Consider the following 14,898-nt stretch of genomic DNA (forward strand, 5'->3'; position numbering starts at 1 on the left):
AGTATGGCTCTCCCACTTATGCACAAATACACTCCTGTTCTATGCAGGTGCTTTCTGAATGGATAATGCCCTCACAGGCCTCTCCATCTACTCAATGTGGGATTATAATTATTAAGTGTCAGTGGATGGTATGTTTTTATAGTTAACATTTTCTTAATTTGAAAATGTATTTCCACCCTTCCTCCCTAATAAGAGCTGGTATTAGTGACTGAGATGGCATAACTTTCAAAAATCTTGTTATACTCTCTGAGTGAGATGCTTATATGTGATACCATTATAGAGGGTGCATTGATGTAGGTGAAAAATGTCAAGTTTCAGAAAGACTGGAGCAAGTGAGATCAATGCTTAGATTGGCAAAGTAAAGTTCAAGAAATAACAAGTTATAAGTGTCAATGGAGGTCAGTATTATTTGTAATCCATTCTCAATTTAGGAAAATGTTATCTTTTATATTTTCTAACTTATTTGTATATGGATTGGTTAGTTTGACCAACCTCTAACCACCCCAAACAAAATTTTAAATAAATGTAGAATACCCATTTTTGCTTTCCAGAATGGCTTCAAATTGTAACGTAAGCTACATCTGTTTATCTTAAATAGCTTTACGTTTGTAACAGTACACATCTATTTATAATTAAATTTTATTGCCCTTTGGACTGTATCAAATTACTGTCTGTACTATTATAAGTTGTAAATCACTGGGGAAACAGCAGCTCACATTACGCTATTCAATTACATTACCCAGGAGCTGCTCATGAAAAATTTTCATTATATTATTATTACATATTTTATCTAATCTAATCTTAACTAACTTAAGAAGATCCATCTTTGTAAATTTTATTACTTATATAATAATAAATAAAGTACTTACTCAAACATTTTTTTTCTGTTGATTGTTGATGATAACCCTACTTTTTTTAAAATACTAATGGTAGTAATACACTAAATAATTTTTATTTAATTAAACAATGCACCAAAGAACATAGACTTAAATATGCAAATAACACTGTAACAAAATTTTTACTTTTTTATTGTTTCTAACAAGAATTGTCAAGAACTTTCTAGAATGTTGTAGAACTTGCAAGAATTTTCAAAAACCTTTTAGAATTTTCTAGAACTTTCCATAATAATATATATTTATACAGGGGCTCACTGCTCACCACTTCAGTTTAGTTCTAGCTGCCTAAGTGAACAAATAGACCTATTTGATTTTATCAGAGATGGCATCAAGAAGCTGCAAGCATTCTCTAGAAGCATCCAGAAGCCTCAAAGCTGTGCTGCTTCATAACAGCAGTAAGTATCCGTCTCTTCCCCTGGCTCATTTGGTGCACCTCAAAGAGGAATACAACAGCATTAATACCTTGCTAGAAGCATTGAAGTATGATGAATATGGCTGGAGGTTAGTGGAGACTTCAAAATGGTGGCATTCCTGATGGATCTTCAAGGAGGCTTTACCAAGTTTCCCTGCTATCTTTGCCTTTGGGACAGCAGGGACATTGCAGTGCACTACAACAAGAAGCACTGATCACAACGGACTGAGTTCTCTGTGGGGAGGCACAATGTCAAGTGTGAGCCACTAGTGGACCTCCAGAAGGTGTTGTTCCCACCATTTCACATCAAATTGGGTCTTATGAAACAATTTGTCATAGCTCTTGATAAGGAGTCTGCAGCCTTCAAGTACCTTGGAGACTTTTACTGAACTTTCTGAGGGAAAGGTCAAAGCTGGTGTCTTTGTTGGACTGCAAATAAAGAAGATTCTGTAGTGCATAGAATTCCGCAAGAAGCTCAGTTGGAAGGAGAAATAAGCTTGGGGCAGCTTTGTCGCAGTTGTTCGGGCTTCTTGGGCAGTCACAAAGCCACAAATTATGTGGAACTGGTATATGCTGTGGTGAAGAACTACAGCAAAATGGGCTGTAGGATGTATCTGAAAGTCCATATCCTTGACACTCATCTTGATAAATTCAAGAAGAACATGGGATCATACTCATAGGAGCAAGGCAAGTGCTTTCTCCAAGATATACTGGAATTTGAACACAGCTACCAAGGAGCATATAATGAAAACATGATGAGAGACTTTATTTGTGGGCTGATACAGGAAAGTGATTTGCATTACAGTCGCAAATCATGAAGAACTACTCACTTCTAAACATTTTTGTTCATTTTTGTATAACTTTAGTATAAATACATGTAAATCTTGATTCATGTTTTATTTAGACCTTATGAAAATGAAAATGTGCAAATTTGCCCATTTTTACATAGAAAATAGGTTAATTTCTAAATTTCATTATCCAGATCACAAAAGTAAAGTTTGAAGGGAATAATGGCCATTTTTTTATTTTTACAACATAAGCAATTAAGAAATAACACATACTATCCAGAAACAAAACGTGTATTACATAATGTAATAGACAATTTTCCCCAATTCTCAAAAATATTCTGGGTTTTTAAGTTTGCAATAAACACCATTAGAAATTTATCCAAGCTAGTTGTGAACTTTCCCATGGTATGAACTATGTATTGTAAGTGAAATTGATACTTATCTTTTCAGGATACAACGTTATACAGTATGTCACTTGATAGATGTAAACCTTGACTTTCTGTTGGTTATAGGTAATGTATAATTAAACTTGAGAGAACTATTAGCATATCCAAGAGGGGAAGATATAACAGGTGAATGTGGCAGCAGGGCACTGATTTTTTTGTTTGATAGCTCTGTGACCAAAAAATTGAAGGCTGTAACAATTTTTATTTGTCTGAGCATTGATGATTTTATACTGAATAATTTACATTTAGTTTCATACTATTTGGAGAGGTGGTAGATAAAATATTGAAGAAAAGGTACCTAGAGAAAATTTCTCACATGGGTCACACAAGGGAAATTCAGGATTTGTTTTAATATTGCCTTCCAGAATTAGAAATTTAAAACTTGTATATTATTAAAATATAGATTTTACACTAATATTTGATGCTATACTAATTTTTATGACAAACAAAAAGTACTATAATAAAATTGTGAATGTAAGACACAAAATATTTCTGTAATGCACAGTAAAAGATGTCCAGAGCAAGAGTTAAAAATCATTTGTATTCTATGACTGATAGTATTGTTGGATAAAGGCACCTTTGAAAGTAGTCTTCCCACAGATTCACCAACCACAATGTTCACCATATCCACTGCAGCCAGTAAAATCAGTTCTTCTGCGATGTTGTGAGGCTTTTCATATTTCACGACTCTATATGTCACCTTGTAGGATGCTTGGTATTGATGCTTGTTTCAAAAATTTGCTTATTTGTTTTTTTCAATTCTTTTAACTTTCTGGTAAAATAATCAGGATTTACTAGCCATGTTAGAATGATTGCTCTCTAAGTGGCGTTTTAGTTTACTTGGAAGCATGCACTCTGGAGCCAAAACATTTAGACATAATATACTGCAGACACTCTTCATGATTAACAAAGTAAAACCAAAATCTAGATAACTATTGTCATATTTTTGATATTTCCATTTCTTCACAACTTTGCCACTGGTCTGTGGTTTGCCATACTTTTCTTTACTCTCACATTTCTTATTAAAGTTCAAAAATCTTTCCATTTTTATGCACAAGGACTAAAAATAATTCACTGAACTTTGCTATACCTTGCAGACACTTGATCACAACACCCTTCAGTTATTTCAGTTATTGATGGACCTGGAGAGACAACAGGTATTTATATACAAAATCTAAGAAATGAGAAAGTTCGAGAAGTTACTGGCATAACCAAAAGTACAAGTAAACAAAAACTTATCTCAAACATTTTAGAACGTCATTGAAAGGAATGTAGCAGGATGTAATGGTAAAACTGTGAACTACCTTGAGCTAGTAGTTTGTGTGGTATCCTACAGACGTAGATATCGTTGTGTTTCCCTTGAAAATTTGAAATATCTTGTGGCTCCCCAGGGCACCATGGCACACAGTTTGGGAACCACTGCAGTATGTTCTCTTCTCCTCATTGAAAACTGCCTTGAGATGATTTCTTTGGCCAATTCTGTGACCGTGGCACATATAGCATACAGCTTGGAGACAACTGATCCAGATATATAATGTTTTGGTAATTGAATCTGTTCTACTGAGGATGCTCATATCACATTCTCATTATTACATGTTCTGTACAGAATGCTTTCCATTTGGCCCTGAATAATCTTTCTTGATCCATCTGGATGTATCCCACTGAGAGATCCCCTCATTTTTAAGGTTATTTGTTATCAGTGGGAACTTCTGTGTGTGGATGTCTTTGTTATAGGGCCTGTACTCCAAGTTCTTTCTCTTTCGAACACTTATACCTAATCCATTGACTATGGGAGTTGATACCTTCAGCCTTGTTTGATCACAGAAGTATCATTATGTGCACCCATTCATATGATTACTTCACTGGGTAATTTCTTGACCACTCTGCTCCTTGTCATCTTGTTATAGTTGCCTTCAATTGTCCAGATCAGCCTTGGTTTCCAAGGTTATGTTGACTGCTCTTCTTCGCATTGTTCTTCATCTCCTTTTGTTTCTCCCTCCCTTCTTCATAGACATCACTCACATGTTTTACATCTCAGCTTTCATGTTCTGTTTTCACATGATCTGATTTCACACATCAAGTTACTTCTTTGTCAGCTACCTCCATTTGTCCATTTTATAGGTGGTATAATGTAAGTGGCAAGTTTTCCACTGTTGGTATACTGCCTCGGGGTTTCACACTGACCAGTTTGTCCTGACTTTTGTGGCAAAATTTCTCATGTGGCTTTTCAACCATGGGTTTTTGTTCTCCTCTCTCTAGTCCATGCCATTCATTTTTTCAATATTGTAGTGTTTCTATTTCCCCTGTTCTTCACGTACTTGTGTGTTTCTTCAACTTGCATTGCCCTCATTGGTGTGTTTCCCTTCCAGGTTGAAGCATTTATGTGGACAATCTTTCTCTTACTTTACCTCTATTTGAACCACTTTCTAGTGTTCAATGTTACATCTCTCCCATGCTACATAATTCTTTCTATTAACCTGTGACCATTGATGGTTGGATTTATTTTCCATTGACATTTCATATATCCTTCTGTTACTACCTCTCTTTCATTTATCTGTTTTGCCCCTCCTTCCTCAGATCCTGACAGCTCAGGAGAGCCCTTCCTTCTTTTCTCCTATTTTTTTTCCTTTTTTTTCCCATCTGTACTCTTCACTTGGTCTGTATCAGCTTATGTGTCCTGTCAGGGCTCTTTGTTCTTCTGAGCCAGTTTTCCTACCTTCTTGGATACATGATCTCATTTCCCTTTGTCTGCTGACAATCATCATTCCATTTTGATTTTCACCCTTTCCCTGTACCATTTAAGTCTTATCTTTTGGTTTGAATGGCTTCTTCTTTCCAGACTTGTTCTGGTAATCCTTTTCCACACCTTATTTATTTCCTTGCTTCTTGTCTTCCCTATCCAGTGCAGGAGATTCTACATTCTGACATGTACACCATTCCCTGTTTGTTCATTTCCTATTGTCTACATCATCTTATGGTTTCTTTCTCGTCTGGATTTTGTCTACCACCTGTGGCCACTCTTCAGAGTTTGGTTAGCTTTACTCTTGAATGAGTTCCACAAGGAAAATATTAAAACAGTTTTGCTGGTGTAGATTCAACATGGGGTCCATGGGAATTGAACCATCACTTTGCTAATTGGTGTGGCCTTCATATCACATTTCGCAACCACTGGAGTCGATCCATCACATTTGTAGTTGATGTTGCCTCCTAATACTATTTACACAAACATGAAATTTAAGCTGTTACCTTATGGGATGATATAATTTTATTACTACTTTCACATAACCCTCTTAGTGTGGATTCCTGTACATGGTGAGGAGACCTCCCAGATGGTTATGTTATTTCAGTTTACCTGCTCTGGGATCAAAACATCCACCCATGTGTTTGCTGTGCATTGCAACCTGTGAAGGGGAGGAGAGGATCCTGATGGTTAAGGGGTCCAACCCTAATATCCCACTAGGCTACCCCTAGGGTCAGTTGGCTGATCCACTTGGGCTAGGGTTAACCAAGTATCTGTGTTGGATGTTCTAAATGGGTGTTGTGGACATTGTATCTGATGCTGATGTTTGGGTATTTTACTCATGAAATTCTGGCATTGCTGCTGTGGCCTTGTTTGGCACTGTAGTGCATCCACTTGTAGGGATTCATAGTGGGTTATGTCAGTGGGCATTGAAATGCAGCTTTTTTATTATGGATACCTTTCTTTCTAACAGCATAAATAAAATTTGAAAAAAACAACAGATAATTGGAAAACAACCACGCATGGATGACTATTGCATAGTCAATATCACAGCCAGATTCTGCACCTCGATTTTTCATTATCCATTCCTTATCTGATAAATTCTCAGGGCAGATGGCTCCATTTTTTATTCAAAAAAGATTAGAGGGACTTACTGGCTACTCCAAAGTCAGTAAAGAAGTTGCATTTTAGAGACATTTTGATGGAAAAATCTTTGTCATAACATACCAAACTCCTGTTGAAATCGTAGGCCATTGGGGATATACTCATTGAGGTTACTCTCCATGCAACTTTGAATTCTGTCAGTGGAGTTATAGTTGAGAGGGATTTAAAGAACTTTCCTGAGTTGGAGATCCTTGCTGATTTCTCCAGCTAAGACATTAAGTGTGGTGTGCCAAATCTTCACTTGTAAAGATGGAACTATGGACCCTACCAGTGATTTGATATTAACATTTACATCACCATATCTTCCTGCCATGGTTAAAGCAGGTAAAAACATCATGTTGTACTTCTTTGATATGTGTTCATTGTGGTGGTAAAGACCATGACACGTATTAGTGCAACTTGAAACCATGCTGTGTTAACTGTAGTGGCTCACACCCCTCTTACTCAATATTTTCCCTAAATGAGTAGAAGAAAAAGAGCTACAATGCTTAAAGATTATAAATAATATCACCTACCCAGAAGCTTATAAATTATTGACCCCAACTCCATCTCGGACATATGCTGCTGCACTACATTCCACTGCCACAATGGGAGAGCAGACAGATCTTTCCGTGCCTCCAACAGAGTCATTTGCAAAACATCTTAAAAATCTTGTGCTCTCAGTATTTAAAAAAATTGAAGCATCTATGTCTACCTCCCTTCCATTCTATACCAGTAACTGTCCAATTCCACTTTCTCCAGGTTCAAATATTTCTTCAGGTCCATCCTCTTCTGCAGCCCTTAGAAGTAAATCAACTATTTGTTCATACCTTCAGTCATTGGAATCTTTCTTAACAGACAGAGACCTGTTTACTTAACCCAATGCAGGATCCATGGAAATCAATTGACCTTTGTCCAATAAAGAAAAAAAAAACATGGTTGAAAACAGAAGGTCTCCCTGTCACATTCTCCTTCACATAAATAAAAATGACCATGCTGATCCAGTGGAAGTGTTGATGTTTTTGATCAAATATAGATGACACTAAGAATTTGATTGATTCTTGCCATTCCACATGTCTCTTCTTACAGGAAATGTTTTTGAAAATTGCTGATACAGTCACCCTTTGGCAATTTTCTTTGTACATAAACAACAGGTTGTGTGATGAATGAATGCATGGTGGGGTGGCATTGCTGGTTGATCAACATGTGCCTACCCTGTCTTTGTCACTTAATACACCCTTGGAGGCAGTAGCCATCTGTGTTTCCTTGGGTTGTACCACCACTATTTGTTATCTCTACCTGACTCCTGAAGAGATCTATAATCAGTCAGGTCTTGATGCCCTCATTGAGCAGTTACCATCCCCCTTTTTACTAGTTGGGGATTTTAATGGACATAATCCCTTGTGGTTTGGTGTTAGTATTGATGGGAGGGGTTGTGCTGTGCACTATTTCTCTCCTGCTATTCTTGCTATTCTTCTGGTTGTTTTTCAACAAATCTGGCAAGAGAATGTTTGTTTTTCCTGATGCTTGGTGCCATATCACTGCACTCCCTTTTCCTAAACCTGGGAAGGATCCCAAGATTCCTTTGAACTACTGTTCAATTACATATTTGGAAGAGCTGTCTCTGTAAAATCTTAGAGAGGATGATTAAGGTTCATCTTGTTTGGTTCCAAACAACCTCCTCTCACCCACTAAGTGTGGGTTCTGAAGACAGCCCTCCACCATAGACCACCTGATTCTACTTGAAACATCAATCACGGAAGCCTTTCACAAGCAACAACATTTTGGTTCTCTATTTTAGACCTTGAGAAAGGTTATGATACAGTGTGGAGATATGGCATCTTGCAAGACCTCCACTTGTATGGGTTGCTTGGAAAATTAATGATTTTTTTTATTAAACATTTTTTTAATGAACTGGCGATTTCAGGTCTATGTGGGTCCGACGTTTTCCCGTTTTTTCCCACAGGAACTTGGAGTCCCTCATAGCTGTGTTTTGAGTGTCATGCTTTTCATTATAAAGACTAATGCCAGCAGTGGACAACTATCCCTTACAGTTGCAAATGGTCTCTTTGTTGACAACTTACACATCTTGTGTCAATCATCAAACATGAGGTTTATTGAGCAGTAACTGCAGACTACCCTTGGGCATTTACTGATATGGACCACAGTGAACAGTTTTAACCTTTCTCTCTTCAAAACTGTTTGCATGTACTTTTGCCATTAACTAGATATTCACCCTAGTCCTGAACTCCATATTGATGCTGTTGTGCTTCCTGTGGTACTTGAGGCAAAGTTCTTGGGGTTTATCTTTGACTGTAAGCTGACCTTTATTCTGCATATTTAGCAGCTACATGTCAATTGTACAAGGGCACTGAACATCCCCTGTGTCCTCTCTTCAACCTTTTGGGAAGCAGATCGATGTTCTATGTTAAAATCTTGTGTCCTTGTTCGATTGAAACTTGACTATGAGTCTCTGGTATATGGCTCTGTCAGAACCTCAGGCTTGAAGATGTTAGACCTTGTTCACCATGAGGGATTTGGTTCTGCACAGGGGCTTTCCACACTTCTCCAGTCTAAACCTCCTCTACACTCTGCCATTTGCAACTGTCTTTACTGAATGCTCCAAAACTTCAATCTTTACCATAGCATCCCATCTGGGGTTGTGTTTTCCTTTCTCAGTGGGTCTTGCTTTTTCAAAATAGACAGTTTGTCATTGTTCTGTTTGGTCTCTTTGGTCACAGTTGGATGAATTGAATCTGTCTCTGGTCAACATTGATGACATAGTGGTATCCACAGATCAGCCCATCCCACTATGGCTCATTACTATCCCCAAATGTGACCTTTTTTTGAGTCATCTGAAGAAGGCAGATACTCCTGATCGGAAGTATTGCCTTATATTTGCAGAACATCTTTAAAACCATCCTTCCATTCCCATTTATACAGATGGTTTGAAATCAGGTGACTCTGTGCAACAACTGAATCACAGCAAACCACGGCAGAGCCCACATTCTCCTCTACAGTTTCTGTGTTTGCTGCTGACTTGTCAGCCATTTCTCTTGCTATGGATCACATAGAAGCTATGCAGTACAAAAATTGTACTATTTATACCAATTCACTTAGCTTTCTGTTAGCCCTGGAATTGCTTCATGTCAGTTCTCGCTCTATTCTCATTAATATTCATAACTGACTGGCCCATTTCTCTCTATCATGTACTTCTTTTCAGTTTTTCTGGATACCATGCCGTATTGGTATTCACAGGAACAAATTTGCTGACATTGCAGCTAAGTCAGTCTACTCTGGTACTTTCACAGTTCTGTTTATCTCATACATGGACTGTGTCTCTGTATTCAAGGCTTGGCTCCATGCCATTTGGCAGTCCACTTGGAGTGAGCAACATGATAATAAACCTTTCCAGTTCAAACCTTGTATTGCTTTTGTAAGGGTCTGAAGGAGGAAGTTGTTTTGGCTAGGCTATGCATTGGTTACAGTTTTTTAACTTACCTCTTTCTTTTATGTGGTACTGATGCACCAGTGTGTGATCTATGTGGCACTCAAGTCACAATGGCACACATCTTACTGTCATGCTGTCATTACGATTGAGAGCAACAGCACTATTTTAAACATTTTTACTGTCTGTTCACTTTTGACATTGATCAGTGTATTAGTGAGGGTGATAATGTCCACCTCAGTTGTGCTTTTAAATTTTTTTAAGGGCCATTGGATTTTTTAACTCTATTTACAAGTTTAATCCAAAAATTAGACTAATTTTTAGCATGATTCCTTTTTACATATTTTACTGATTTTACTTTTTACCAGTTGTTTGGCACAGATAGCCCAGTTGCTTTGTGCCAATAAACACTAAACAATCAACCAACCATCACCTTACTGAGTGATTTGGCCCCCAATACCCATTTTGTATACACTGCCAGATGACAGTTCCAATACTGATGAAGTGGTGATGATTCTTGTGCCATACCAGTAATTGGTGCTGGTCTTAATCCCTGATTTTTGGGTTTGAGGTAAAAACAATATTTTCTTCATTCTGCCTTTGCATAAATGTAGCTGACTTACCAAGTGCAATCCACCACACCTCAGTCATTCTGCAGCTCACGATTTTTACTCTTATGTATTATATATGCTATACATGGGCAAAGAATATACTTGGTTTAGAAGTGGTGTGGTTCCCCTCTTCTGATCTTCAGATCTATTTCTCTTGTTATCAGTTTACCCTTCAAACACTTTTGGGGGGTACTTCTGTTGTTCCATCAGTAAGTACTTTATCAGATTTTATAATCTTCCTGTACTGAAAATACATTTCTGATAGGTAGGTACTTGCATCTTCTCACTTAAAACCTTTCTTTCCAACTATCACTTCAAAGTTTGACAGAGGAGTGTAGAGGAAGCCATATGCATGACATGAACTTGTTATGCTCCTATTAGTTGAGAGGTGACGCATGTTGATTAGCATGAGATGTGTTGGAAACATCCTGTTCCAATAGGAGGTAGCAGAAGGCTTGTCAAGTGTATAAGCAAACCTTTTCTTATACAAGGGCAGTACTGAACAAAAATAGCTAATCTTGTAAGAGGGGTAAGCACCTTTTGGAAATACATTTTCAGCATAGGAAAACAATAACTTTTTTTTATAATACCTTAAATTGATAATTTTTGTTTAATTAACAGTGCATCTTATGAAAAACAAAATTAACAAACAGTAGAAATTGGTATGTTGTGCATTAATGTATTAATTTAATTGTAGGTAATTGAAGTAATCATGTAGTTATGAATGAACATAATAAAGTTAATTGTGTACAGTGAACATCCCAGAATTCACAGAAAATGACAAAACAGTGAACATACCTTTTTAGAAGAAGGTAATTGGGAATTTATAAGTATTATTATTATATGATTATTACAGACCATTTGGCTAGTTTTGAATTTGCAGTCTTGAAATATTAGCTCTCAGTTATTTTCTCATTGATTGAGTTGCCGTTATATAGATATGGCTATTGTAAGATGAAATGCCATGAGCTCGCGCGTGTGGACACCCACACACACACACACACACACACACACACACACACACACACACACACACACAGATTCTGTGTATTAAATTTCATATTGATGCTTGAACATCTTAAAAGTACTTGTAATTGCCTTTTATAAAGTTGACGCCTTGTAAACGGTAATTTGTTTTGAAAGTGGACATCGTATAACAGCTGACCATTATATGAAAGCAGTCTCTTTATATCATTATATAGCAACTTAAGTATTGTTCCATTGTTTATTTTCATGAAAAAATAAAGGTTATAAAGTAAGGGAGACTACCTTTAAGTAATATAGCAGTGTTGAGTTGTCAGTCTTGAAATTACTCTGTCATTTCTTTTGCTGATTCCAAAACATAGCTAAAATTAATGACTAATTACTGTGGTAATTGATAGTATAAAATTATACCTCAAAACAGATTAAATATGAAAGCAGAACATCTGATCCTCTTTGCTGACAGTGATTTTTGAATATTAACAACATTTGTTGTTATCTAAGAAAGTAGGAGAGAAAAAACTTGAGCACTACTTGTCATCACAAATTAGCAAATATAGTACTGAAGAGCACTTGTAGTCAGTTACAAGTATAGGATGGCTTACTGTATCATCATTATGAACCACTGAGACACAGTATCCAACCTGTGATGCATCAGATGGACCCAGAACTTTATGGTAGGAAATTCGTTAGGCATTACATAATGCAAGAAATGGAGAGCACCAGAGTACATCACAAATTACCATCAGTGTGATTACAATTTTTCTGGTCACATTCATATAAAAAAGGTGTAAAGTGGTGGCATAAACACTATCCATTGCTCCTCCTGAAGGAGAAAACTGGTTATGCCAATGAAAAGCTGCATAGTAAGTGATAGGTTCTTCTTTGTAGATAGTTCTCTTCAACCTGAGACTGAAAAATAGATGATCATTATTACTTCATTGTGTGGGCTGAAACTTATTTATTAGCTAATATGTTGATACAGTTCAACACAACAATGGATTTCATACTCTAAAATACATGTAGGAACCAATGTGGATCAAGAAGCTATCTTCAGCAGTCAGTTGTTTGTACAGTTGTGTTGAATGTTTGGAGTGGTGAAGAGGCACACTTCACCATATGATTTGGTTGAAAGGATAGTTTATGTTTCAGACTGTAAAGTGTATGCTTGATGGTTTGTTAACCCTTAAGTATTTATTGGAATGACCACCTACTTTTCCACACAATTAAGTACTAATCATGTGGTTGTTCTCCAGTCCTTTAATGTTTAGATGAGAAATATGGCTAACAGTATATCAGGTGTATGGTTCTCTCTCCATTCTAGAGTAACTGCAATGTCCACAGGAATATGTAGCTTTGCTGTATTCTGCAACAGTTAGCACCCAGAGTTTGTATGTCATCAAATGGGTGACTCTTATTACAACAAACCAGTAGTATAACAGAAATAAAAGCCTGGTAAGAGGCTGAAGCTGTATATTACTGATGAACCTACAGAAAACCAGTAAAAAGTTAGAGGATTAGGAAGAAGGCAGTGGTGGCATAACATTGGCTTTTTATGAGAGGGTTTGCCAGTGGAGGGGCAGTCTGTCAACTCTAACAGTTGGTGGAGATTCTTACAAACTCTTAATGATTAATTGCTTGACCAGTTAATTCGAGTTATTTCTTGCTTAGCAGTCCGGAACAAGACTTTTTGTGGGAACTTATTGGTTTTATTTAAGACATCAGTGTACTTGAATACCACAGGCATGTATGTATACAATCAATGCTAAAGAATAACATTAAGTTTTACTTGTGTAAACTTATTAACATATCTCTGTAAACTTTTAAATTATAAATTGTACATATATTTATCTGTTAATAATCAAAATTTATTTATTCACTTAATAGTCTCATTTAAGGTTTTCTATCTTTCCTTCGTTATAGAGCTTTATTAGTAAGAGCTGTACTGTTTTTTTGTGTGTACTTAATTTAGCAATAAAATATTTTTTTTATATTTTAAAGGCTCAGCATAGACTTCTGTTAACAGGAACACCTCTACAAAACAACCTGATTGAACTGATGTCTTTACTTATTTTTGTCATGCCTCACATGTTTGATGGGAAAATCGATCAAGTGAAGCAAATGTTTTCAGCTGTTTGTGTGAGTATATTTATATGTATGTAATGTAGTAATGAACTCTGATAAGAATAAAACTGATTTTTCTTAGTTTCATATAATGCTAATAATGTTTCATTTAAATGTGTTTTATTTTTACTTCAAGTTCTACCGTATTGGTTTTAATGTAATTTCTAAAATTAATTTAGTTATCTACATACCATTTTATTTTTATAAATTGTTATGTTCTGTTGAGTTTATTATTTTTATAAATTGTTATCGTGATTATTAATATTATAGTGTTCTTATGGTCATCATACACATTGAATAAAATGCTTTGGTTAGTCCTTTTTTAGCAGTGAAATTCACGTTTGTCATAATAATGTAATATTGTAAATATTTTTTGATACATTTTACATGCTTTAATTTTAAGGTTTAGTTCTTGCAATGTTAAGTGTGTGTTTTTTTTCCTCCAGAAAACTGAAGAAAACAGAGGCAAGTTTGAACAGGAACGCATTGATCATGCTAAGAGGATGATGAAGCCATTTGTGTTAAGAAGATTAAAATCTGAGGTAAGCTGTGTAATTAATGTTTAATTTTAAACAACTATATATTATGGAACCTAAACTGTTTGTTTACTGATTTGAACTTACATTTAATTATAAAAACCTGAAAACAGTTTAGTTATATGCATGTATGTATTGTACAATAATAATTAACATCCATGGAGCTGGGCATATAATTTATTATCTTTAATCACTTTATATTTTTCAGCATGGGGTTGGTCTCTCTGAACAACTCTAACTTTCAATATAGTGTGTATATCTTCATAAAATTTGGCAGTATTTCACTTAATATTATAAGTCTTTAACATAGCAAAAGTCAAATTTCATGTTAAAATTAAAAATAATTTTTATTTCAAAAATCTCAAACTTCCTTCATGTAATCCTTAAGACCTCCTAAATATGTTTCAGATGTTTTTTTTCAGTAAAACTTGATAGATTATAGGTTATTTTTCGTAATCTAACAAAAAAACTGAATGGTATAAGTGACTGATCTTGTAACCACCAAAAAACAAATTGAAATAAATTAACCTTTTTTCTTTCTATAATGACTACGTATTGTAATATATAAAACCTTATTCGTTTACCCTAATTATCTCTAAGTCTGTAACAGTGTATACCTATTTATAATTAAATTTTATTGTTTTATTCTCTTTTGAACTGTGACTAACTACTGTCTGCATGCTTGTATGTTGTTAATCACTCAGAATGTGCAACTTATGTAACACTATCAAATCACATTACTCACAAGCTACTACAAATACTACAAGCTGCTC

At 35.7% G+C, this 14,898-nt stretch overlaps 1 protein-coding gene across 1 annotated transcript in view; it reads left to right on the forward strand.

Annotated features, from left to right (window-relative positions):
- LOC143238590 (SWI/SNF-related matrix-associated actin-dependent regulator of chromatin subfamily A containing DEAD/H box 1 homolog) overlaps window positions 1–14,898 on the forward strand; it is a 144,169-nt gene that overhangs the window by 80,536 nt on the left and 48,735 nt on the right. Inside the window, exons 10-11 of the mRNA XM_076478952.1 lie at window positions 13,467–13,604; window positions 14,036–14,131. Coding sequence (XP_076335067.1) covers window positions 13,467–13,604; window positions 14,036–14,131 — 234 coding nt within the window. The remainder of the gene's footprint in view (window positions 1–13,466; window positions 13,605–14,035; window positions 14,132–14,898) is intronic.

Source organism: Tachypleus tridentatus, chromosome 13 (assembly GCF_004210375.1).
Source record: "Tachypleus tridentatus isolate NWPU-2018 chromosome 13, ASM421037v1, whole genome shotgun sequence".
NCBI lineage: Eukaryota > Metazoa > Arthropoda > Merostomata > Xiphosura > Limulidae > Tachypleus > Tachypleus tridentatus.